The 24,983-nt window shown below is 35.4% G+C and overlaps 1 protein-coding gene and 1 pseudogene across 1 annotated transcript; both read right to left on the bottom strand.

Moving 5' to 3' along the window:
- Positions 1-590: 590 nt before the first annotated feature.
- LOC149568885 (putative germin-like protein 2-3) lies at positions 591-1,399 on the bottom strand (annotated as a pseudogene).
- A 21,607-nt stretch (positions 1,400-23,006) lies between these two features.
- Positions 23,007-23,764, bottom strand: LOC149568886 (putative germin-like protein 2-2). Its single transcript, XM_089816791.1, has 2 exons — positions 23,629-23,764; positions 23,007-23,539 (listed from the first exon to the last, which is right to left on the bottom strand). The coding sequence occupies exons 1-2, from the start codon at positions 23,762-23,764 to the stop codon at positions 23,007-23,009; spliced, it is 669 nt and encodes a 222-aa protein (XP_089672917.1).
- Between the last annotated feature and the right edge of the window lie 1,219 nt (positions 23,765-24,983).

Raw genomic sequence — 24,983 nt, forward strand, 5'->3', positions numbered from 1 at the left:
AGATAATTTGATATTACACATTCTAGTAACACCTTAGATAGTGCCTCCACACATTCTAAGAATCTAGTTTTGCATGAGCTTTATTATAGAGCTTAAGCATGCATTCGATTGAGTAACACAATAGATGTAAAGTCCAATATAGTTAATTCTAATTTTTAAGGAACCCTATACTAGAAATATAGTGAATGCATAAAACATATTATAAAAGAAATATTTAATTGTCAAATTTATAAGCTATATCAGAATTGAGTAAAATTCATTTGTAAATATTTATTCATTGTTTTATTATTTTAATAACATAACGAACAGAAGGCAGTTATTTGTATTATAGATATACTAACCTCGTTATTTAGAACTATTCAAAATAAGTCTAGAACCAATTTTCTTTGTTGAAACGTGTCCCATAAATAGTGCGAGAACGCGATAATGATATTGAGTACTTTTATTTGACTACAATTTTTTTTAATAAAGAAAATACACCGGCACGGAGATTAGAGCCACACTCTGGTACATTTATTCCAAGGAATGGAAAAGAAAAAGGGTGAATAATAAAGAGGGTCTCCCCACGCCTTGTTCTAGTGTTCTTTTATTTATTGAATAGATTGGATGATGCAACGAATTGAGTTGAGCATTGAGCATTGAGCATGGGAATGCTATGCGAATTGCTTCTGAATGTAAACCACGAGCTGTTGGGTGATGCGGAAGGCCTTGCTGAGCACGGAATCGGGGAGAGGGGGGTTCGCGCCAAAGAGAGAATTGGCGATTGTCTGCACTCCCGGGAGCTGGCTGCTCAAAGCAGCGATGGCCACCGCATTCTCCTTCCCCACATTCTGCTGGAAATGCACGAGCGCCTTGGGGAAGACGAACACGTCTCCCTTTTCCAACGTCTTGCTGAAGAAGGTGTTGTTGGTGTCGATAAACCCTACAAAGAGCTCGCCTTCCGCTAGAAAGAGAACCTCGGTGGCTCTGGGGTGGGTGTGAGGAGGATTAATTCCACCCACTGCGTAGTCGATGCGGACCAGAGATATTCCCAACGTGTTCAGCCCCGGTATCTGCATTACGTTGGCAGGGGTCACGTTGGAGCTAACTGCATTGTCGGTGTTCCCCGCCTGCGCCAGCCCCCTGAAGAAGAAGTCCTCTGCCGATGCATCCTTGGCCTCTTTGCAAACGAATCCGTTCACCTTAACTGATCAATACAATTTGTTACTGTTTGCGGTAGTTATAATCACACCAATCATTAATAATCACATAAACGATTAATATTGCTGCACTCACCTTCGCTGTCCAGGACTGCGACGCAGAAATCTTGCAAGGGATCGGCATCCGCCGCCATCACATCTTCACTGTAACAACACATCAACAGGAAGAGTCCCAACGACAATTGCAAGCAAATCATCATTCCCTTCGCCATTTTATGCTGGAGAGTCTCCAACAGAAGAGCTCAGGATATGGATGTGTGATTGAATATTTGTGTATATTACAAGACCATTACATGCCTATTATATAGGGGAAACATGCGAGGACTAATCCTTTCCCACGTAATTGTTTAATTGTAATATACTTCCAATATCATGCAATTGTTGACCTGTTATTTACGGACTGATTCATGCTGATGGAGTAATTGCTCATTACAATTGAGGGGACCAATTCATTTTTGACGTAGTCGTTAGTTATAATATATTTGGTTAGTAGGTGGTCTTTTCGTTTGCTCGAACTGATTCGGTAGATTTGTTCTTCCCATTCCTCTCTCTTTGTGCAGGAAAGTATATTCATCAACACGGAAATGTTTTCTGCGTATCCACAAAACAGATTCAAATGCTTTAGACTTGGTCGAGTGAGTACGTAAGGGCCCGTTCGGTGAGTGGAATAGGAATACGTATTGTATTCTGGAATAAAAAGTATTCCTGTTCTCCGTTTGGTTCAGCCAATACTTGATGGGAATTCGCGGACCCGAAAATTTATGTTTTCTAAAATTTAAAAAAATGGAATAGGAATACGTATTCCAATAACACCTATTTTGGTGGAATTGCAAAATCCCATTTTTGGGCCAAAAATGGAATACGTATTCCATTTTTACCTCGTATTCCAATCCCGTTTTGGTGCATCCAAACAAGGAATTCAAATTTTTTGGAATACGTATTACTATTCCTCTCACCAAACGGGCCCTAAGTGTTAGAAAAGTTCCAGCCCTTCCCTTATTTGTGTAGGAACCCACCAACTCTGCAGCCTTGTTCACATTTTTCTCAGCCCGCTTTACATCGTACGATCACGCGCACCGAAGTTTTCGAAATATTAACCAACAGAAGGGCCCGGCTCTATAATATTGTTTTATTAAGTTTGGGATGATGAAATTTTCTTTCTTGTTATGGATTTTTCTATCCATATTTAGTTTTAGGCGATTCATTAGGGGAAGCCACCCCTTAATTTAGAGATTCAATCTCACCACAGGTTCACCCAAAACTTGAGAGTGTTTCCATGTTCCAAAAGGATAGCTTGACACCATATGTATCTCTCTATAGGTGCAATCTACAATAGGTTATTTCACCATTAGTTTATAGAGGCAAAATTTTTCTCGTGAACGAAATTGTTTATCTAGTTATATACAACATGTAATTAAATCAAATGACATAAAACAAATCTTTATCACAATCTATCTTGAGTGATATAAGTGACACATTCATTGTAGTGTGATAAAGGAATTAGATAAATAAATTCATAAAGGATAGAAATTAAAAATAATTCATTTTACATTCTCAAGGATCATTAAAACTAATAATTGTACAGAATTTAAAGGAAAGAATAGGTGCACGTGTTTAGAAATTTTATAATGTTTATGAGACATGACCTCAAAATATTTTTAAAAATAAAGTAAAATAAGATAACTATATTATATTTAGATAGATTAGTCTTCCCTATGTATGTGACAACATAGTTGTAATTTATCTGTGAAATAAACTAAGATGAGCTTGAGCTCTGTTCACGTGCTGAACATAGATTGTTTGAGCACGACATCTTTGAATCCTAAGATTTTTAGTTGCAACTAATCCATACTTAAGTCACTGAATTGGCCTATCCGATTCGTCATTATCAAATATTACAAGTTAAACTTTTACGAAAGAATATTGTGAAATTTAATGACGCGAAAGAACATGGGTATTTGAAGGATCATGGTATGTCAAACTAGGTTCTTAAGTGGCAATGAAAATTCAGAAAATTAGTGTCAGGAAAGTTGACAAGTTTTTTTGGAATAAGTTATCATGTTATGCTAAAAATATGTATGAAAAGTGTTAGAATATTTATAATAACTGAGGGTGTGGGGTGAATTAGTTACCCAAGGTCGAGATGTACCAATTGAAAAATCAAACACTTAAACAACTCCAGATCTTATCATTTTATTGCTCGGTCTCCACTATAAATTTCTATTAACATTAGCTAGCGGTTCACTGTTCTAAAATAGCAGGCTTACAGAATGTAAACATTAGTCGATAAAATGCCACAATAAGATTCACATAAGTTTGTCACTAGGTTTGAACATGCAAGCCCAATTTAGGAAAAACCACCAACAACGTTTCACTAAGTTTCACTCTTCTTAAGCGGGCCCTGTTAGGAGCCAACCCTGTAAAAGTTTTCAATACAAACTATTAAATGTGACCTTGTTATTTGAAGGATTGAGTCACCCTATTAGAAGTGGCCTTGTTAAAGGAATTCAGAACATCCCATTAGAACGACAACTTATTAGAGGAATTACATAGACTGTTAGGTCACTATGACTGTTCGGTCAACCTTGATTAAAGGATTTCAAATACTGTTTACAATGGTTAGAAAGTAATAACCGGTTTGATCATTTAAGTATAACTCACTTTGCATGTACACATCTCAGTTCAGTTCTCATGTACCGATTCATTGTGTGGCCTCCATTGTCATCCCAGCTTTGATTTGCTTGGCAACCATTCAAGCAATCAGCCTTCACTTCCTCTCAACTCAATTCAACCTTCTGCTTAGATTCGCCAGTCAATAATGTCAACAATAACTCCAAATCTATGGAACTTGTTTACAAGCATACAGTCTCTCTGCTCATATAGAAATTTTACCCATGTACTTCTTTAAACAGGAAATCATGATCCTTTTCCTTTTAATCAACACTGCAGATCTTAGGATTTAGGATTCAATCCATCAAATAAATTATATATGATCACCATTTTGTTTATCTCTTCTTTTGTAGAAACTTCTCTTGGAATCCATCTCTTAGGCCGTTTACCTAATCCTCTCCTAGAATTAAATGATCAAACTCATTGATTCTTATCTCAACACGCTTTCCATATCCCAAGAAATCAACTTGGCCGGTTAGAAATTATGATTCGTCGCAAACAGTTAAGATGTTGTTCGTTGGGGAACACTGTGTTCTGACACTCAGTCATCATTGGGTTACTCGATTGCTATTAAATTTCTCACTCGACATATACACTGTCACTCGGTCGACACTGATGCTCGGTCAATACTGATTTTACTCGACACTTACTGTAGCCCAGTTGGCACTAGCATCACTTGGCATGTACGTCAAAATTCTTTAGTCTTCTACTATGTTACTCTGTCAAGCCTATACATTTGATCTATCTTTTATCACACTTTCAAGACTTGATCGTTACTGGCTTCTCCTCTTGTAACATGATTTGAACAATCAATACATCTTGTCAAATTCCAACTAATCAAGTGTCAATTTTTAGTTTCCTCATCAAAACTCAACCTATCCTCTAGATGCTTCTGTTATGAACAACTTCTCAAATCCTCTTAATCAATCAAATAGATATGGCAGTTAGATCAGATAACACTATCTCACAAATAGGTTTGACATTAATGACAACAAAACAATTGTTTCAATTGTAGTTTCCAACAAGAAATTGTACAAAATTAAATCTAGTTTGTAATATGAAAATCATTTTCTGAAAGAATGATTTCTATATGATGAAACCTTTAAATTTGAATACATTAGTACAATTTTTCTTTATAAGAAGATTAGAAACAGGTGAATGGCTAACCATCTTAAACAAAGTCAAATGATAATTTTTTTTTTTTTACAAGATTCTAGATCTAAGTAATACAATTATGTTAGGATGTAGCACATATTTGTTTATAATTTATTTCTAAGAAATTAGATAATTACAAATTTTCCATTAATTTTTTTTTTGTAGAATATTAAATCTCATATTTGACCACCTTAAGTTATTATTGAATTCATCAAATTGATAACATTTTTTTTTTGTTATAGTAGGAGAAGCGTAAAATGTGACGTAATAATAAATATTTACAAAATGCGATATTATTTTTAAAAAATAGCTTCTTCTTTTTTTTTTTTCAATGAAGACTTATATTTCATATCGTCACTTTTTGGCATACCATGATCTCCTACATATCGACACAGTAAAAACAAAAATGTACACTATCTCCAAGGCAATTAGTTCTAAAATGAAGTATTGTGAAAACGATAAAATAGTGACAAGGAGAACATGACTTGGGAAATATATGAGGCAAATATCCATATTACAATTTCTCAATGAGTAAAAGTAGCTTGAAATATATTAATGTGAATGAAACAATAAACCTTACAAATCGAGGAGAATATTGAAGCTACGATGCGAAGGGGGAAATGATGGAACATAGAAGGACTATTTCTTACCAAGGTATATTTAGATCATAAAAAAATTATGCAATAAGTTATAATTGGTATAAGAGGGTTCTAGAAAGGGAAGGGCTTGACATGCACCAGATGAATGAGTTTCTACAACCTCATTGTAACGCAAACTTATAATTTTCCAAGTCTAGAAGTCATTTGATATAATTGATTTAAAATAAAATAAAGACAAACTAGAAAGAATCATAAAACATATACGTGGTTGATGAGTGAAAAAGAATGAAATATTAAATAGACAAGGGTATGTGCGTGTAGGTATACGGTAATCGTATTTTTATATGGAGCTAAATTAGACTCAAAGGGTAATTTTTTTCCAACTTTTGTTAGTATAGTTTCCCCTTGAATTATTCTACTAGCATTTGGGGGAAATGCCCCTTTCCTGGTGTATGAGAAAAATCCTTCTCATGCCCCTTTTCTAGGTATACAACGAGGTCAAGGGGTAACGACCTTGTGGGGGGTTTTTAGGGGCACCACCGCTAAAACTTCATCTGAATTTTATTATTATATTTTCTCTATTGGTTGTTATATTTATGATACAAATTTTGTAACCCACATAAATATTTTTAAAAAATATTAAACTTAGGATTTAAAAATGATTAATTTGTATAATATTTCAACACTCTATTGAGCTCTAAGGGATTGTAGATTAAAAATTGTTACATTCAATAGATAATAATATTGGACTCTATTTGGTGGGGGCAGCCTTAGATTGGATGAAACACGATCCATTATTGTGTCTTCTTGTTGGGCTTAGTTTTCTAGTTGAGGTCAGACGAGGGTTAAATAATTTCTTGAAATTTTATTATTTCAACTAGTTTAATAGATATTATGGTGGCATGAATGACCCTTCAATCTTTAATTTTATTCAACAGCGTTTCATTATTTCATCTTTGTTGGAATTTTGGATTCCTAGAATTATAATTGACGATTCAAGGTATTTTCTATTTTATTTATACATACATGTGTACTCTTACTCATTCTATTTTTTTAGGGGCACCCTTATAATAATTATACAAGTTTGGATTGATTTGTTTGAGTAAAAAATATGCTAGTGTCTCAGTTTGACAAATTCCCAATAATTAATTTAGAAATAGATAATGCGTTTGTTAATACTTGGATAAACCTTATTATTTTATCCTATAGAATACGCATTTTTGAATATTTTCAAGGTTTCTATGATACAATATGACTCTTAGGCTAGTTTTACTAATACTCCTTACATTATTTAATTTAAGTTTTACTTTGATTGAGTGTATAATGTGGAACTCTCTATGCATTGCTTACTGTAAATGCTTTTATTTAGTACCTAAAATAAATATAGTCCTTGGTATCATTAGATGTAGAGAGTCGACATTGATATTATTATGTTATTATATTCTTTAAAAAAAAAAGGTTTCTTTACCTTTTGGCAAATCCTCTATTTATTGGTATCTTCCTTCACAAACTTGGGTCATGCAAAGAATAAATAATTATTTATGTGAATCCATGAAACCAAATACCTTGAAATGACTTTGTTACTATGGGATAAAACTCTATTATGGGTTGGTAAATTGGTTTGAAGTTATCATTTTAGTCTAGGACATCATCCCTATTCCAACCACGTGGGTGCCAACTAATAGTGAAATTATATGGGAAGTATGCCCTAGGAGGGTTGTGTGCATTCTTTTGTATCTGTTAAGAATATTATTATAAATATATGATGCATTCTTACCATTTTTTTTGTGAACCAAAATGATATGGTTCAGGATTTAATTGCTAAACCATAAATTTTATACGAATGACACATACTATACCATCAAACATATGCCTTTAATATTTAAAGCATTAAATAAAATTATTTTAATTTATATGCTACGATTACATCTTCATCTATATGATACAAGAAATAATATGTCGCTTTCCACTCAATATAGATCTAGATAAAGATTCATTTTATAGACTTTTGATTTAATTATATTAGTTATGTCACTTGATACACAATTGTATACATAATGAAAATCTCAACTTATAAATTAATGGAGAAACAAAAAGCACATGAGTGGATGTATGCAAATCCAAATCCCAAACCACATAAATAAAAGAATTTTTTTTTGGTTAGTAATGATTTAGTGTAGAATAACTAAAACTCATGACGGAATTACCGCAAGGCATTCAAAGGGATCTATAGATAAATAGGATTTAGACATTTCATAACTTTTATGAGATATCCCATTAAATCAATTTAAAAATAAATTAAAATGGTCCATTATATCACGTTTTCATATATTGATGTCCCTTATCTATGTGAAAACATACTTTTAATTTCTCTATAAAACAGACAAAGGGGATCCTAAGTTCTATTGACACGTTGACCATAGATTCTTTGACCAATATATACTTAAACTCTCAATTTTTTAGTTATAGTTAATCCGTATTTGTGTCGTTGAATTGGAGTACTTGATTCATTGTTTTTTTAAAATTATAGATCTAATCCGTATAAGTTAATATTTTTTAATTTTATGACATGAAATAGTAAAAAATAAATGTAAGTAAACTTCAAGGGGACTACTTATAAAATGATGTATGGTGAAATTGAGAAGACAGTGGCAAGGGAAACATAAACTAGGCGAGATATTAGGAAATTATCCATATTATAATTTCTCAATTGGTAAGAGTAGCTCGAAATATCTTAACTTGAATAAAATAGTTAAACCTACAATTCAATGAGAACATTGAAATTATGATCCAAAGAGGGAAATGATGGAACCTAGAAGGATTGTTTCTTACTATGATACATGTAGATCATAAAGAGTATTAAAAAGTTATAATTGGTATAGGAGGGTCCTTGCAAGGGAAGGACTTGGTAGAGCCTATAAATTTGAGTTTTTACAACATCTCTGTTACATAAATTGATAATATTATACATCTTGAAGTCATTTAATACAACTAATAAAAAATAAAGTAGAGACAAACACGAGAGAATCGTAAAGGATTCACGTGGTTGATGAGTGAAAAAGAATAGAAAATTATATAGACAAGGGCCAAGTGCATGTAGGTACATGGTAATGAGGTTATTATTTGGAGCCTAATCTAACCGAAAATGTAAAATTTCCCCATCTTTATTAGCGTATTTCCCCCCTTAATCATTTAAATAGGGTCTGCGGACAGTGTCCTTGGGTTGCTTCCTCTTATAGTATAGGTCGGGTTCAAGGGGCAACATCCCCCAAAAGTTTGTCCAAATTTCAAATTATTTTACAACGGCATCAAAAGTTAGTTTTTCTATTGGCTGACATATTTCTAACCATAATTTTGTAATTGACACAAGTCTTGTTAAAATGTATTAGGGTTATGAATTTCATATGATAAATTTGTAGCATCTTTTAATAGTATTGAGTTGTAATGGATTATTGATTATAACTTTTTAGATTTAGTAGATTAATAATATTGGATTCTTTTGTTGGTGGATGTAGCCCAATATTGGGTGACCAACGATAAAATGTTGTGAGATCATCTCGTTGTGCCTAATTTTCTAATTTAGGTCACACGAGGGTCCTATTTCTATTTCTTAGTTTCTTATTGTTGTAACTAGTTTAATGGACAAGTTGGTAGTGTGTGCAGCCCTTTGATCTTCTATTTTATTCAGTACAATTTTATTACTTGATTTTTGTTAGAATTCTTGATGCCTATTTGTGTAATTGATGATTCAAGACATTCTCTATTTTATTTATACTCACGTGTGTACTCTTGCTCACTATATGCCATTAGGAACACTATTATAATATAATTGATAGAAATTTAGATTCCATTAGTTGAGTAAAATATATGCTAGTGCGTTAATTTGGCTGATTTCTAAGATTAATTGACAAAGAGATAATGTATTGGATGATATTTGGCTAAATATTATTATTTTATCTCGTTTTATATGTTTGTTGAATACTTCAGGCTTTCTATGATATAATTTGATGGTTAGGCAATGTTACTAATATTCTCGACTTAATTTAATTATATTTTCACCTTGATAACATTTTTTTTTCTTGTAGTACGAGAAGCATAAAATGTGATGTAATCATTCATATTTACAAAATGTGATACTTTTTTAAAAATTTAAAGGAAGAGGGCAAAAGTGTGATGATGTCTATAGAAAATAATAATTATATAATATTTCAATGGTTTGGATTGTACAGTGTAATATATAATCATGAAGAAGGAAAGTGTATGCCAAAATCTGCATAGAATTATAATTATAAATATTTTCACATTTTAAAACATTTTGTATGATTTGACATTAGGAAGGGAAAATGTATGCTAATATTTTAAAAAATGATCGTCAAATCATATTGTCTAATTTGAAGTTAGGCAATCTATATACTCATATTCACAAAAGACAATAATTATAAAATATTACATGCTAATATCTGCATAAATTAATAATTATGTAATATTTCAACGTTTTCAATATTTTAGATAATTTTATGTAACATGTGATTAAAAGGACATAAAATGTATTATAATAGATGAATAGAGAGTAATAATTACAAAATATTTGCGCAAATTTTTAAAACTATTTGCATTCAACGAAATTCTGTATCATCGGCTCGAAGCATTTCTGTTGCAGAACCCATGCCGCATCTTAAAATTCCAAGAATGTTCTTTTTTACATAAGAAATAATAAATGACATTTCCAAGCGTTAAAATACTTCTTCTTGTTAAATATTTGGGATTTAAAACAAATTAATCTTCCTAAAAATTGTAGTACAACTTATATTTGTTATTTTCCAAAAAGTTTGAGGCTGAGTTTTGTATATGACCGCTTTTGTTATTCCTACGTTAGATGCACCATCTCCTGTATGAGCACCAAATGTATCTCCCAGTACTACTTCAAGAGATTCGACCCTGCTGGGACTTGCGACATCCGTTTCACTAGATGCTTTAAGGAATAATTTTACTAGATTGTTAAAATTAATAATCTGCCAAGCACTGATACCAACACGGTCAATTCTTCCAATGGAGCTTATGTGGTTTTTACATGGTAGACAAGTGACAGATTCATTTGAGGAACAATTTTAGGCCCCCCTTTCATTCTCTAAATGCTATGTAGCATAATATCCCGTGCATCCATTTATAATGCTTAGGCTACTTCCCACCAAAATATAAATAATGTGTGATCCATTGATATTTCAATAAATATATCACAAGTAATTATACTACATTGGATAGAGTGCTATTAGAAAGTTAGAAGAATCCTTTCCTAGGGGTAGATAGTAATTAATCAAATCAGACGTATCATGAATTATACATACAATAAAATATTATTTAATACGTCATTTAATTTCTATGAAATCATGCTGATTTAAAGATTTCCCATTTAATCGATGGTCAAATATAAATGATTCATTAAGCAACAATACTATATTTTAATTTAGGTTGCCTCATTCTTTTTCTAGGGTATCTTTTAGTTTTATGCTGGATAAAATTAGAGAAACAATATGGCTTCAGAGATCTGTGTCTTTTTTTGTAGATTTCATTTGGCATTGTGCATGAGCTTCATGTGCCTCTGTATGCTTGCATGTAAATAGAAGGATGAAACAGATGTGGCCAATATAGGGTAGACAAAAATTCAATACATGGAAAATATGGACACGTTTGGCTACAGGAATAAAAATATGGGAATAGGAATTATTATTCTGGTTTAGTTATTCTGGAATAGAAAATGAGAATAAGTATGTATTCCTATTCTTCATTTGGTTAGATGAAATTGAAATTGGAGTGTGAATAATAGATAAAGAAAGTCAACAGGCCAATTCTCGTGTGCCTTTTCACTCTTGATGGATGTTTCATTCTAGAGACCTTGAGGCTTCTAAGCGATGAATCACAATGAGGACTGAGGATGGAACTTGGATCTTGTCTTTAACAAAAACACGGTCTAGTCTTGCCAATTTGATATCTTGATTGACCTTGTCATTCTTGAAAATTAGGTTCCAATGAGCATCCTCACTTAGCTATTGGAGATGGAGGAAAACTTAACAGAAGAGACATCAACAACTTAGCTTCCCAGAATGATATGCCATGGTATGATTTGCAGCCAAGAATAGGGGAAACACCAGAAGAGCATAAGAAGTGTGAGGCATAATTGAAGTTACCGTATAAAGCTCTGAAGTCGTAGGATCACATTGTGAGATTTTTTCACGATTTCATTGTGTACGAGTCCAAGAGTATCTATGAAGGGAAAAAGGAAGAGGATGTTCGAGTTCCTTGTGATTTTCTTCATCGGTCAGGTAATAAGATGCTTCATGTCCCTAAACATTCTTGATGTTTTGGCATATGATCTCAGTATTCAAAATCAATGCCTTGAATCCAATAGTGGTTTTCCCAAGAGTGAAACCTCTGTTCAAAATTGGTCATTTTACAAATTTCTTTAGCAAACCAATTTCTCTGACTTGGGTGCTCTCGGTGAATCTCCTCATGGACATGAAATTTAAATTTTCATGAAATATGAGTAGATAAATTTAGGAAAGGAATACATATTCCAATTCCACCTATTTAGGTGGAATTACAAATGCTCAATTTTGGGCCAAAATGAGAATACGTATGAACCTATTCTCAATTTTGATTTGGTGCAACCAAAGGAAGGATTAGAAATTTTCATAATTTACATATGCCTAATACCTATTCCAGTCTAATTGCTACTGCCAAATGGGCCCTAGGAGAATACACCATGGAAAATAGGAGCATCTGGTGACAAATAATGTCAAGCTCTTTTTAGTAATTTTGCACGGTTAGTGCTGGCATTTCGGAGTTTGTGTTGGAAAAAAAAACTGCTATGATTTTCTTGTTAGGTTTACATAAATATAACTTGTGATAGACATTTGAGTATAGATCTGTGTACATTGCACAGCCTTCATAGTAGTTTGTGATTTCAATAATTGAAAATTTTGTAGATTTCTTGTGCTGAATTCATTGTTTGTGTATTCATTAAAACAAGACATTCTACTTTATGTTTGGGTATTCATTTAAAAAATATAATTTTTTCAATGGGTTTCAATAGATTTCATTTTTGATTGTTGTAAAAAACTTGTTTTCATGGGGAAAGATGTGAGGTCCCTCCTCACATGTACTTATTAAATATGCATCTCTCTGTTAAAACTGTTGTAGGAGATTAGAATGGATATGAAATAATGTTTAATGGTTTAGATGTCCTAATAAGAAGTGACATCCTAATACATTCGTGTTTTAAATATTCAGTGATTCATGAACAAACTACATTATCTCGACTGTTTAAACATTAAAATTTCACTAACGATGATACAAGGCTTTCTCACCTAATCATAAGGGTGTTGATTTTGATACCTGGACGATTAAGTTTTATGCTTCAGATAGTTCAGTATTCTTTTATTGGTGACGTAATGATGTTTAGGTATATACATGCCTAATGAGGATTATACTAGTACTTAATCTGAATTAATGAATAAGTTATGTTATTATTGATTATGTGATTTTTGATGATTAAATGTGAATAGAAATGAATTAAACAGTTAATTATATGAGAGATTCATGTAACTATCCAGATAAATTTTGAATATATGTATGTAATTTTCTTGAGCTATTGATATGCGTAATGAGTGTGTAGGGTATTTTAGCTGAGAAAATCTAACGGAGAAACAAAACTGAACCCTATGTACTGTTTGTGGAAACTATGGTTAAATTTGATGAAGGATACAAACCTTGTTGTTTGTATTTTATTTGTATTGTGAATTGAACGAATGTATCATTCTGTAATCAGTAAATGTTAATGTTTTGTAACAATGTTTTTATAGTGTCCCTTGACACTCGTGAATTGTATATGCATTCCAGCATGATAGTTAGGGTTAACCGAGTAACCTAAAGATCTAAGTCAGAGTAGCTTAGTGATCTTTTTGCTAATCAAGTTAGTAATCGATATTAATTACCCCTAATCCAGATTAGTGTTTAATCTACATTTTGAAGGTTGTTAGATAGTCCTAAAATTTCCTAGCCTTTAATAGGTCCCTAATTAATCCTAAAGACCTAAAAACATGAAATCTAAGTATCCAAGAGGAATGGGTATGGCTTGGGGGCATTTTCCACCCCCTTAGCCCCTTTTGTTGACTTTTATGGTCACTCAAAAACACCATTTTTGCTTTATTGCGAAAATCGATTGATTTCATCATGGGTTGGATAGCTTGAACTCCACCTTGAGGTTAGCCTTAGGCCTAGTTGTGTTAGAAGCCTCTAGAACTTTTAGGCAAGTGGGGGAGTTATTTCTTTTTAGAGATGGTTGAGTTTGTGATCTTATTTAGAGGCAATTTTGAGGAGGTTTGGAGTGTTCACCCAACCTCTACTTTTAGAGTGAAAATCAGGATTGAAGGAGAAGGAGAAGGAGAAGGAGAAGGAAGGGAATGCTCATCTCAAACTTGTTCTATTGCCATAACCCAAATTTGAAGGTAGGAATACTTCACCTCATTTTGTTCATGTTGTGCTTCATGTTTCAATTTTATTGTTTATGCACATGTTCGTGTGTGTGTTGAGTATGTTGGGAGGGTTTGAAACAGATTAACTTAAATGTCTTTCCTTTGTATTTTTGCTTTGAATTTCAAAGGGATTGTATACGTGTATTGGCATTACTCACCCTCGGATAGGGCAGAAGTGGCCATGTACAGGGAAAGGTCTTTAGTTGGACTCTGACAGTGTAGAGTCTCTTCTCAGGACGAGAAGAGGGAGAGAGGGTAGGGTGTTATGGGCCCCTACTTGTCAACACAAACCACGTATGAGTTTTGGAATGTAAGAATGGAAGAACAGAAGTTCTTGAGTTATAGCCCCGAAAGGGCACCTATTTTGGTGGTGTGCCTGATGTCTCCAGTCGAAAAAATCCATCTTCTCCCTAGTCTAGTTCAATGTCAAACCTGTTGTGTAAACTCGGGATGGGAGTCAATGTCTGATTCGGTCTTCATGTTATGATTGGTTGTCTCCTGGTCAGTTTTCATTCTCTCGACGATCACTGTGATGTATTGGAGAGTTCGTTCTTTTCTATGTTTAAAAAAAAATTAGAGTTATAATTGTCTAAATTATTATTAGAATTATTGAGTTATATTGTTGTTAATATTTTGTTCAAAATAATGTTATAACGTACATATTAACACTATTTTAAGGGTAGTCGTAAATTGTGTTTGTTAGTGGGTCTGGTATTCTTTTATGTTGTTAGTATAATATTTTAAATGTAAATAAAAGTAATAAGGTGTTAGATTTCAAATTAATGTTAGATGAGTAAGTTTTGTTAAAAAAAAATTTTGCTAGTATTATTTTGAAGTAATTTTAATTATTATGTTTTTAAATATTAGTTATTTAGTACATTTTAGTTAGAATGTTCGTATGTTAGATTATATTTAAAAATTTAGTATCATTATTGATTTGAAAAGGTTGTCTAAGATAAATTAGCTGCTGTATTTAACCCATTTTCAAATATATTTAGATTTATTATTTTAAGTGGTTATATCGTTCTTAAATCAAAGGTTAGTGTTATTGTATCTTAAAATGTTTTAGATTAGTAAAGGTTGTAAAATTAAGTTAGATTATTAGATTAAATTTTAAGTGTTGAATATATATCTAGATAGTTGTTTATTATTGCGAGTTTACGATAATTTGGTTTAATTGTGTTTAATTATAATATATTACCTTAAAATCAAAGCAATAATGAAAAAAAAGATGAAATCAATTTAATAACGAATGCTTAGATTTAACGACCTTTTCACACTCATCGATGATAAACTTGAATGGAAATGACAGGTCATCGTTAGGAGATCCCATATTTGTTTCTCATTTTACCTATACTTTAACGTGTGCATCTAAACTTTTCAAGCTTTGTGGTGTTATTGATCTAAAAATAAAATAAAATTTGTTGGTGTGTTTTTGCCCCAATTCTTTGGCATGACAGAATAGCTCAATCAAATTGAAAATTTTAAGAAGTCATTTTGATTTAGAAATTTCAGTTCTCATGAAGTTGTAAATTTCAATAAAATGGTAGGATAAAATCTATCACACACGCTCCTGAAATTATCTCTATCAAAATATTTATATTATTTCACAATGTATAACAACAACAACGATCAATTGAATCTTCAGTTTGAAAGCCTTCGATTCCACCATTTTACTTCGCACGATTTAATTGAAGTTGAAATCTGATAGTTATTTTTTTTCTTAATAGTTCCTTCAACTTCTTGGCTCCACCATTTTTCTTTACATATTTAGTTAAAACTGGAGTGTGAAGATCATTTATGTTTGTAAGCTCTTATTAATATTCCTTACTACTACCTTTTCCCTCCCTTTTCATGAACATTTTTGGGTTGCCCAGAAAATAGAATTCTCAAAAATTTGAGAAATGTTACAAAGATTAGAAAGAGTGCACAAGTTTTAACTATTAAACCCTCTACTCCATCAATGCAATTGATAAAAATAAAACTAGGTTTCATTATTTAACAAACTTCATCACCGCCATGAATTTTCATTTAAATTATTATTTCAACTCTACATTAGCTCCCCCTATTGTAATAAATGTAATAATCCATTATTAGCTACTTCTCAACCATTAGAACTGAAAGTTGCAAATTTATTGGACTACTATACAAGATGAAGACCTGCATTTTATCACAGTGTAATAGATGTATCTCTATTTTCTTGCCCTATAATAGAGAATTTTACAAAATTAAAGAAGTTAATAACCTTTGGACTTTCTTCATCACTACACAAATTGACATCTTGTATCAAGAAAATAAATAATTTTTTGAATATAAAAAGCAGCAAGAGGGCGCTGACCCATCATACAAACAAAAAACATTAGAAAATGTTAGAAATAAAAGAACCTAGTGCCAAACAACGAGAAAAAAAAACCTCAACTAAAGTCCACCTCTGTAAAAAACAAAGGTTCAAATGCGGAAAACCCACCAACCTATGGAATGGATAGATCCATCACTGCTAACTGCTAACCCATCAAAGAGTCCCAGATCTGACAAACCCAGAAGCAAGGCACCCCTGGTAGAACCATGAAAAAGAAAAAAATATGACTTCCCACATGAAAAAACAAAGAGGGCTTCACCCCTGTGAGCATCACCTAGATCCAATGAGTGCTAAGTGTTCCATTTATTCTCATGAGAGATGGATTCATGTTGAATCACTACTCATGAAACATGGGTCATCGAGTTTGACTCAAAATCACACAGTTAAATCCTGATATTCACATCACAATTTGACTAGCTGTGGAAATCATCTCCTACTTATCAATTGATGAGCTTAAGGGGCTTTCTAATGAATGGTTCATAAGGTGCAACACTTGGTGAAGGTTTTGCAAATGGGGTTGCAAGCTTTGGGTTTAACTGTGGAGGAAACTCTGTAGTTAAGCGCGCTCAGGCTGGAGTAGTACTGGGATGGGTGACCTCCCGGGAAGTCCCGGTGCTTCACCCCTGTGAGCATCACCTAGATCCAATGAGTGCTAAGTGTTCCATTTATTCTCATGAGAGATGGATTCATGTTGAATCACTACTCATGAAACATGGGTCATCGAGTTTGACTCAAAATCACACAGTTAAATCCTGATATTCACATCACAATTTGACTAGCTGTGGAAATCATCTCCTACTTATCAATTGATGAGCTTAAGGGGCTTTCTAATGAATGGTTCATAAGGTGCAACACTTGGTGAAGGTTTTGCAAATGGGGTTGCAAGCTTTGGGTTTAACTGTGGAGGAAACTCTGTAGTTAAGCGCGCTCAGGCTGGAGTAGTACTGGGATGGGTGACCTCCCGGGAAGTCCCGGTGCTTCACCCCTGTGAGCATCACCTAGATCCAATGAGTGCTAAGTGTTCCATTTATTCTCATGAGAGATGGATTCATGTTGAATCACTACTCATGAAACATGGGTCATCGAGTTTGACTCAAAATCACACAGTTAAATCCTGATATTCACATCACAATTTGACTAGCTGTGGAAATCATCTCCTACTTATCAATTGATGAGCTTAAGGGGCTTTCTAATGAATGGTTCATAAGGTGCAACACTTGGTGAAGGTTTTGCAAATGGGGTTGCAAGCTTTGGGTTTAACTGTGGAGGAAACTCTGTAGTTAAGCGCGCTCAGGCTGGAGTAGTACTGGGATGGGTGACCTCCCGGGAAGTCCCGGTGCTTCACCCCTGTGAGCATCACCTAGATCCAATGAGTGCTAAGTGTTCCATTTATTCTCATGAGAGATGGATTCATGTTGAATCACTACTCATGAAACATGGGTCATCGAGTTTGACTCAAAATCACACAGTTAAATCCTGATATTCACATCACAATTTGACTAGCTGTGGAAATCATCTCCTACTTATCAATTGATGAGCTTAAGGGGCTTTCTAATGAATGGTTCATAAGGTGCAACACTTGGTGAAGGTTTTGCAAATGGGGTTGCAAGCTTTGGGTTTAACTGTGGAGGAAACTCTGTAGTTAAGCGCGCTCAGGCTGGAGTAGTACTGGGATGGGTGACCTCCCGGGAAGTCCCGGTGCTTCACCCCTGTGAGCATCACCTAGATCCAATGAGTGCTAAGTGTTCCATTTATTCTCATGAGAGATGGATTCATGTTGAATCACTACTCATGAAACATGGGTCATCGAGTTTGACTCAAAATCACACAGTTAAATCCTGATATTCACATCACAATTTGACTAGCTGTGGAAATCATCTCCTACTTATCAATTGATGAGCTTAAGGGGCTTTCTAATGAATGGTTCATAAGGTGCAACACTTGGTGAAGGTTTTGCAAATGGGGTTGCAAGCTTTGGGTTTAACTGTGGAGGAAACTCTGTAGTTAAGCGCGCTCAGGCTGGAGTAGTACTGGGATGGGTGACCTCCCGGGAAGTCCCGGTGCTTCACCCCTGTGAGCATCACCTAGATCCAATGAGTGCTAAGTGTTCCATTTATTCTCATGAGAGATGGATTCATGTTGAATCACTACTCATGAAACATGGGTCATCGAGTTTGACTCAAAATCACACAGTTAAATCCTGATATTCACATCACAATTTGACTAGCTGTGGAAATCATCTCCTACTTATCAATTGAGGAGCTTAAGGGGCTTTCTAATGAATGGTTCATAAGGTGCAACACTTGGTGAAGGTTTTGCAAATGGGGTTGCAAGCTTTGGGTTTAACTGTGGAGGAAACTCTGTAGTTAAGCGCGCTCAGGCTGGAGTAGTACTGGGATGGGTGACCTCCCGGGAAGTCCCGGTGCTTCACCCCTGTGAGCATCACCTAGATCCAATGAGTGCTAAGTGTTCCATTTATTCTCATGAGAGATGGATTCATGTTGAATCACTACTCATGAAACATGGGTCATCGAGTTTGACTCAAAATCACACAGTTAAATCCTGATATTCACATCACAATTTGACTAGCTGTGGAAATCATCTCCTACTTATCAATTGATGAGCTTAAGGGGCTTTCTAATGAATGGTTCATAAGGTGCAACACTTGGTGAAGGTTTTGCAAATGGGGTTGCAAGCTTTGGGTTTAACTGTGGAGGAAACTCTGTAGTTAAGCGCGCTCAGGCTGGAGTAGTACTGGGATGGGTGACCTCCCGGGAAGTCCCGGTGCTTCACCCCTGTGAGCATCACCTAGATCCAATGAGTGCTAAGTGTTCCATTTATTCTCATGAGAGATGGATTCATGTTGAATCACTACTCATGAAACATGGGTCATCGAGTTTGACTCAAAATCACACAGTTAAATCCTGATATTCACATCACAATTTGACTAGTTGTGGAAATCATCTCCTACTTATCAATTGATGAGCTTAAGGGGCTTTCTAATGAATGGTTCATAAGGTGCAACACTTGGTGAAGGTTTTGCAAATGGGGTTGCAAGCTTTGGGTTTAACTGTGGAGGAAACTCTGTAGTTAAGCGCACTCAGGCTGGAGTAGTACTGGGATGGGTGACCTCCCGGGAAGTCCCGGTGCTTCACCCCTGTGAGCATCACCTAGATCCAATGAGTGCTAAGTGTTCCATTTATTCTCATGAGAGATGGATTCATGTTGAATCACTACTCATGAAACATGGGTCATCGAGTTTGACTCAAAATCACACAGTTAAATCCTGATATTCACATCACAATTTGACTAGCTGTGGAAATCATCTCCTACTTATCAATTGATGAGCTTAAGGGGCTTTCTAATGAATGGTTCATAAGGTGCAACACTTGGTGAAGGTTTTGCAAATGGGGTTGCAAGCTTTGGGTTTAACTGTGGAGGAAACTCTGTAGTTAAGCGCGCTCAGGCTGGAGTAGTACTGGGATGGGTGACCTCCCGGGAAGTCCCGGTGCTTCACCCCTGTGAGCATCACCTAGATCCAATGAGTGCTAAGTGTTCCATTTATTCTCATGAGAGATGGATTCATGTTGAATCACTACTCATGAAACATGGGTCATCGAGTTTGACTCAAAATCACACAGTTAAATCCTGATATTCACATCACAATTTGACTAGCTGTGGAAATCATCTCCTACTTATCAATTGATGAGCTTAAGGGGCTTTCTAATGAATGGTTCATAAGGTGCAACACTTGGTGAAGGTTTTGCAAATGGGGTTGCAAGCTTTGGGTTTAACTGTGGAGGAAACTCTGTAGTTAAGCGCGCTCAGGCTGGAGTAGTACTGGGATGGGTGACCTCCCGGGAAGTCCCGGTGCTTCACCCCTGTGAGCATCACCTAGATCCAATGAGTGCTAAGTGTTCCATTTATTCTCATGAGAGATGGATTCATGTTGAATCACTACTCATGAAACATGGGTCATCGAGTTTGACTCAAAATCACACAGTTAAATCCTGATATTCACATCACAATTTGACTAGCTGTGGAAATCATCTCCTACTTATCAATTGATGAGCTTAAGGGGCTTTCTAATGAATGGTTCATAAGGTGCAACACTTGGTGAAGGTTTTGCAAATGGGGTTGCAAGCTTTGGGTTTAACTGTGGAGGAAACTCTGTAGTTAAGCGCGCTCAGGCTGGAGTAGTACTGGGATGGGTGACCTCCCGGGAAGTCCCGGTGCTTCACCCCTGTGAGCATCACCTAGATCCAATGAGTGCTAAGTGTTCCATTTATTCTCATGAGAGATGGATTCATGTTGAATCACTACTCATGAAACATGGGTCATCGAGTTTGACTCAAAATCACACAGTTAAATCCTGATATTCACATCACAATTTGACTAGCTGTGGAAATCATCTCCTACTTATCAATTGATGAGCTTAAGGGGCTTTCTAATGAATGGTTCATAAGGTGCAACACTTGGTGAAGGTTTTGCAAATGGGGTTGCAAGCTTTGGGTTTAACTGTGGAGGAAACTCTGTAGTTAAGCGCGCTCAGGCTGGAGTAGTACTGGGATGGGTGACCTCCCGGGAAGTCCCGGTGCTTCACCCCTGTGAGCATCACCTAGATCCAATGAGTGCTAAGTGTTCCATTTATTCTCATGAGAGATGGATTCATGTTGAATCACTACTCATGAAACATGGGTCATCGAGTTTGACTCAAAATCACACAGTTAAATCCTGATATTCACATCACAATTTGACTAGCTGTGGAAATCATCTCCTACTTATCAAAGAGGGCATCATCAAGGAAGATTCCCCACTGACCCAACAGGACACCAATAAGACCAGAGATCCTCCCTCCATCGAGAAACACCTCTGAGAAGCGAGCATCCCGTGGGTCAAAAAATCCCCCGAAATAAAGAAGCATGGTCCATTACTCTGCAAAAACCACTGCCATACCATGGAAGAACCAATGAGACACATGTTTGAGAAGCACCCTCCATTCGTCTGGTGTGGCATCATCAGAGCCCTCTCTCCCTCCATCGTTGGCCCACTCACTGTAAGAAAATGCAGCTTGCCTCGCAGTCATCCCCGCTCCAAGATAATAGTATTAAGGAAAGAAATAAGTTAACTGAAAAAAAAAAACATTTGAATTCTAAGTTGTGTTTCGAATGGGGTAACTCGTGACAATTGCTTCTTATTAGCATACAATATAGACCCCTATTGTAAGAGATACTATTCCATTCCTTGTTAATGCATCTAGTATCTAGCAGAGAGATTTATACATTTTGTTATACCATAGCAATATGAAATCATACATCTTCATCTCCATCTTTTCATGAAACAAAGACGCAAATTATGTATCAATCAAGGGAACGGAGCCGCAAGATCTAGAATTGTAGAACATTAAAGTTCGTATCATGACATGTTTCATTTGTGAGGATGTTAGTTTACCATCATAGAAATTCTCACACTCATACCTTTGGATAGCTGATTATAGCTCATTAAGCTTTGCAAGCTTTTGGAGATAACTACCAAGTAATATTGAATTGATCTAACCGTTAAAGTTTTCAAATGAATGTACATGTGATATATAAACGTGTACATCTATTACATTCGATTTGGAAATGTAGCTTGTGCTCTCTATGAGATATCTCTTTGTATAGGTTCGCGTGTTCTATATAATGCTTTTCTTCGTCCCAACTGCACTTCTTATGGGCCGAAGCATGATTTGTTGGGTACATGCCTTCAAATTCACAAAGTAGACTCTGTCTCCTTCAGGTTTCTCAAATATGATTGGCCAGATCTTACTATCTCCTATACATGACTTGGATTCCGTACTTAGATAATTTGATATTACACATTCTAGTAACACCTTAGATAGTGCCTCCACACATTCTAAGAATCTAGTTTTGCATGAGCTTTATTATAGAGCTTAAGCATGCATTCGATTGAGTAACACAATAGATGTAAAGTCCAATATAGTTAATTCTAATTTTTAAGGAACCCTATACTAGAAATATAGTGAATGCATAAAACATATTATAAAAGAAATATTTAATTGTCAAATTTATAAGCTATATCAGAATTGAGTAAAATTCATTTGTAAATATTTATTCATTGTTTTATTATTTTAATAACATAACGAACAGAAGGCAGTTATTTGTATTATAGATATACTAACCTCGTTATTTAGAACTATTCAAAATAAGTCTAGAACCAATTTTCTTTGTTGAAACGTGTCCCATAAATAGTGCGAGAACGCGATAATGATATTGAGTACTTTTATTTGACTACAATTTTTTTTAATAAAGAAAATACACCGGCACGGAGATTAGAGCCACACTCTGGTACATTTATTCCAAGGAATGGAAAAGAAAAAGGGTGAATAATAAAGAGGGTCTCCCCACGCCTTGTTCTAGTGTTCTTTTATTTATTGAATAGATTGGATGATGCAACGAATTGAGTTGAGCATTGAGCATTGAGCATGGGAATGCTATGCGAATTGCTTCTGAATGTAAACCACGAGCTGTTGGGTGATGCGGAAGGCCTTGCTGAGCACGGAATCGGGGAGAAGGGGGTTCGCGCCAAAGAGAGAATTGGCGATTGTCTGCACTCCCGGGAGCTGGCTGCTCAAAGCAGCGATGGCCACCGCATTCTCCTTCCCCACATTCTGCTGGAAATGCACGAGCGCCTTGGGGAAGACGAACACGTCTCCCTTTTCCAACGTCTTGCTGAAGAAGGTGTTGTTGGTGTCGATAAACCCTACAAAGAGCTCGCCTTCCGCTAGAAAGAGAACCTCGGTGGCTCTGGGGTGGGTGTGAGGAGGATTAATTCCACCCACTGCGTAGTCGATGCGGACCAGAGATATTCCCAACGTGTTCAGCCCCGGTATCTGCATTACGTTGGCAGGGGTCACGTTGGAGCTAACTGCATTGTCGGTGTTCCCCGCCTGCGCCAGCCCCCTGAAGAAGAAGTCCTCTGCCGATGCATCCTTAGCCTCTTTGCAAACGAATCCGTTCACCTTAACTGATCAATACAATTTGTTACTGTTTGCGGTAGTTATAATCACACCAATCATTAATAATCACATAAACGATTAATATTGCTGCACTCACCTTCGCTGTCCAGGACTGCGACGCAGAAATCTTGCAAGGGATCGGCATCCGCCGCCATCACATCTTCACTGTAACAACACATCAACAGGAAGAGTCCCAACGACAATTGCAAGCAAATCATCATTCCCTTCGCCATTTTATGCTGGAGAGTCTCCAACAGAAGAGCTCAGGATATGGATGTGTGATTGAATATTTGTGTATATTACAAGACCATTACATGCCTATTATATAGGGGAAACATGCGAGGACTAATCCTTTCCCACGTAATTGTTTAATTGTAATATACTTCCAATATCATGCAATTGTTGACCTGTTATTTACGGACTGATTCATGCTGATGGAGTAATTGCTCATTACAATTGAGGGGACCAATTCATTTTTGACGTAGTCGTTAGTTATAATATATTTGGTTAGTAGGTGGTCTTTTCGTTTGCTCGAACTGATTCGGTAGATTTGTTCTTCCCATTCCTCTCTCTTTGTGCAGGAAAGTATATTCATCAACACGGAAATGTTTTCTGCGTATCCACAAAACAGATTCAAATGCTTTAGACTTGGTCGAGTGAGTACGTAAGGGCCCGTTCGGTGAGTGGAATAGGAATACGTATTGTATTCTGGAATAAAAAGTATTCCTGTTCTCCGTTTGGTTCAGCCAATACTTGATGGGAATTCGCGGACCCGAAAATTTATGTTTTCTAAAATTTAAAAAAATGGAATAGGAATACGTATTCCAATAACACCTATTTTGGTGGAATTGCAAAATCCCATTTTGGGCCAAAAATGGAATACGTATTCCATTTTTACCTCGTATTCCAATCCCGTTTTGGTGCATCCAAACAAGGAATTCAAATTTTTTGGAATACGTATTCCTATTCCTCTCACCAAACGGGCCCTAAGTGTTAGAAAAGTTCCAGCCCTTCCCTTATTTGTGTAGGAACCCACCAACTCTGCAGCCTTGTTCACATTTTTCTCAGCCCGCTTTACATCGTACGATCACGCGCACCGAAGTTTTGGAAATATTAACCAACAGAAGGGCCCGGCTCTATAATATTGTTTTATTAAGTTTGGGATGATGAAATTTTCTTTCTTGTTATGGATTTTTCTATCCATATTTAGTTTTAGGCGATTCATTAGGGGAAGCCACCCCTTAATTTAGAGATTCAATCTCACCACAGGTTCACCCAAAACTTGAGAGTGTTTCCATGTTCCAAAAGGATAGCTTGACACCATATGTATCTCTCTATAGGTGCAATCTACAATAGGTTATTTCACCATTAGTTTATAGAGGCAAAATTTTTCTCGTGAACGAAATTGTTTATCTAGTTATATACAACATGTAATTAAATCAAATGACATAA

This window comes from Cupressus sempervirens, chromosome 3, assembly GCF_028749045.1.
Source record: "Cupressus sempervirens isolate cs-2001-9-10 chromosome 3, ASM2874904v1, whole genome shotgun sequence".
Classification (NCBI taxonomy): Eukaryota; Viridiplantae; Streptophyta; class Pinopsida; order Cupressales; family Cupressaceae; genus Cupressus; species Cupressus sempervirens.

Bases quoted from the DNA above. Each gene is read 5' to 3' on its own strand.
- LOC149568886 (XM_089816791.1), bottom strand. From the start codon at position 23,764: ATGGCGAAGGGAATGATGATTTGCTTGCAATTGTCGTTGGGACTCTTC. The intron at 23,540-23,628 runs GTGAGTGCAGCA...TGTATTGATCAG, and splicing joins CGCAGTCCTGGACAGCGAAG to TTAAGGTGAACGGATTCGTT.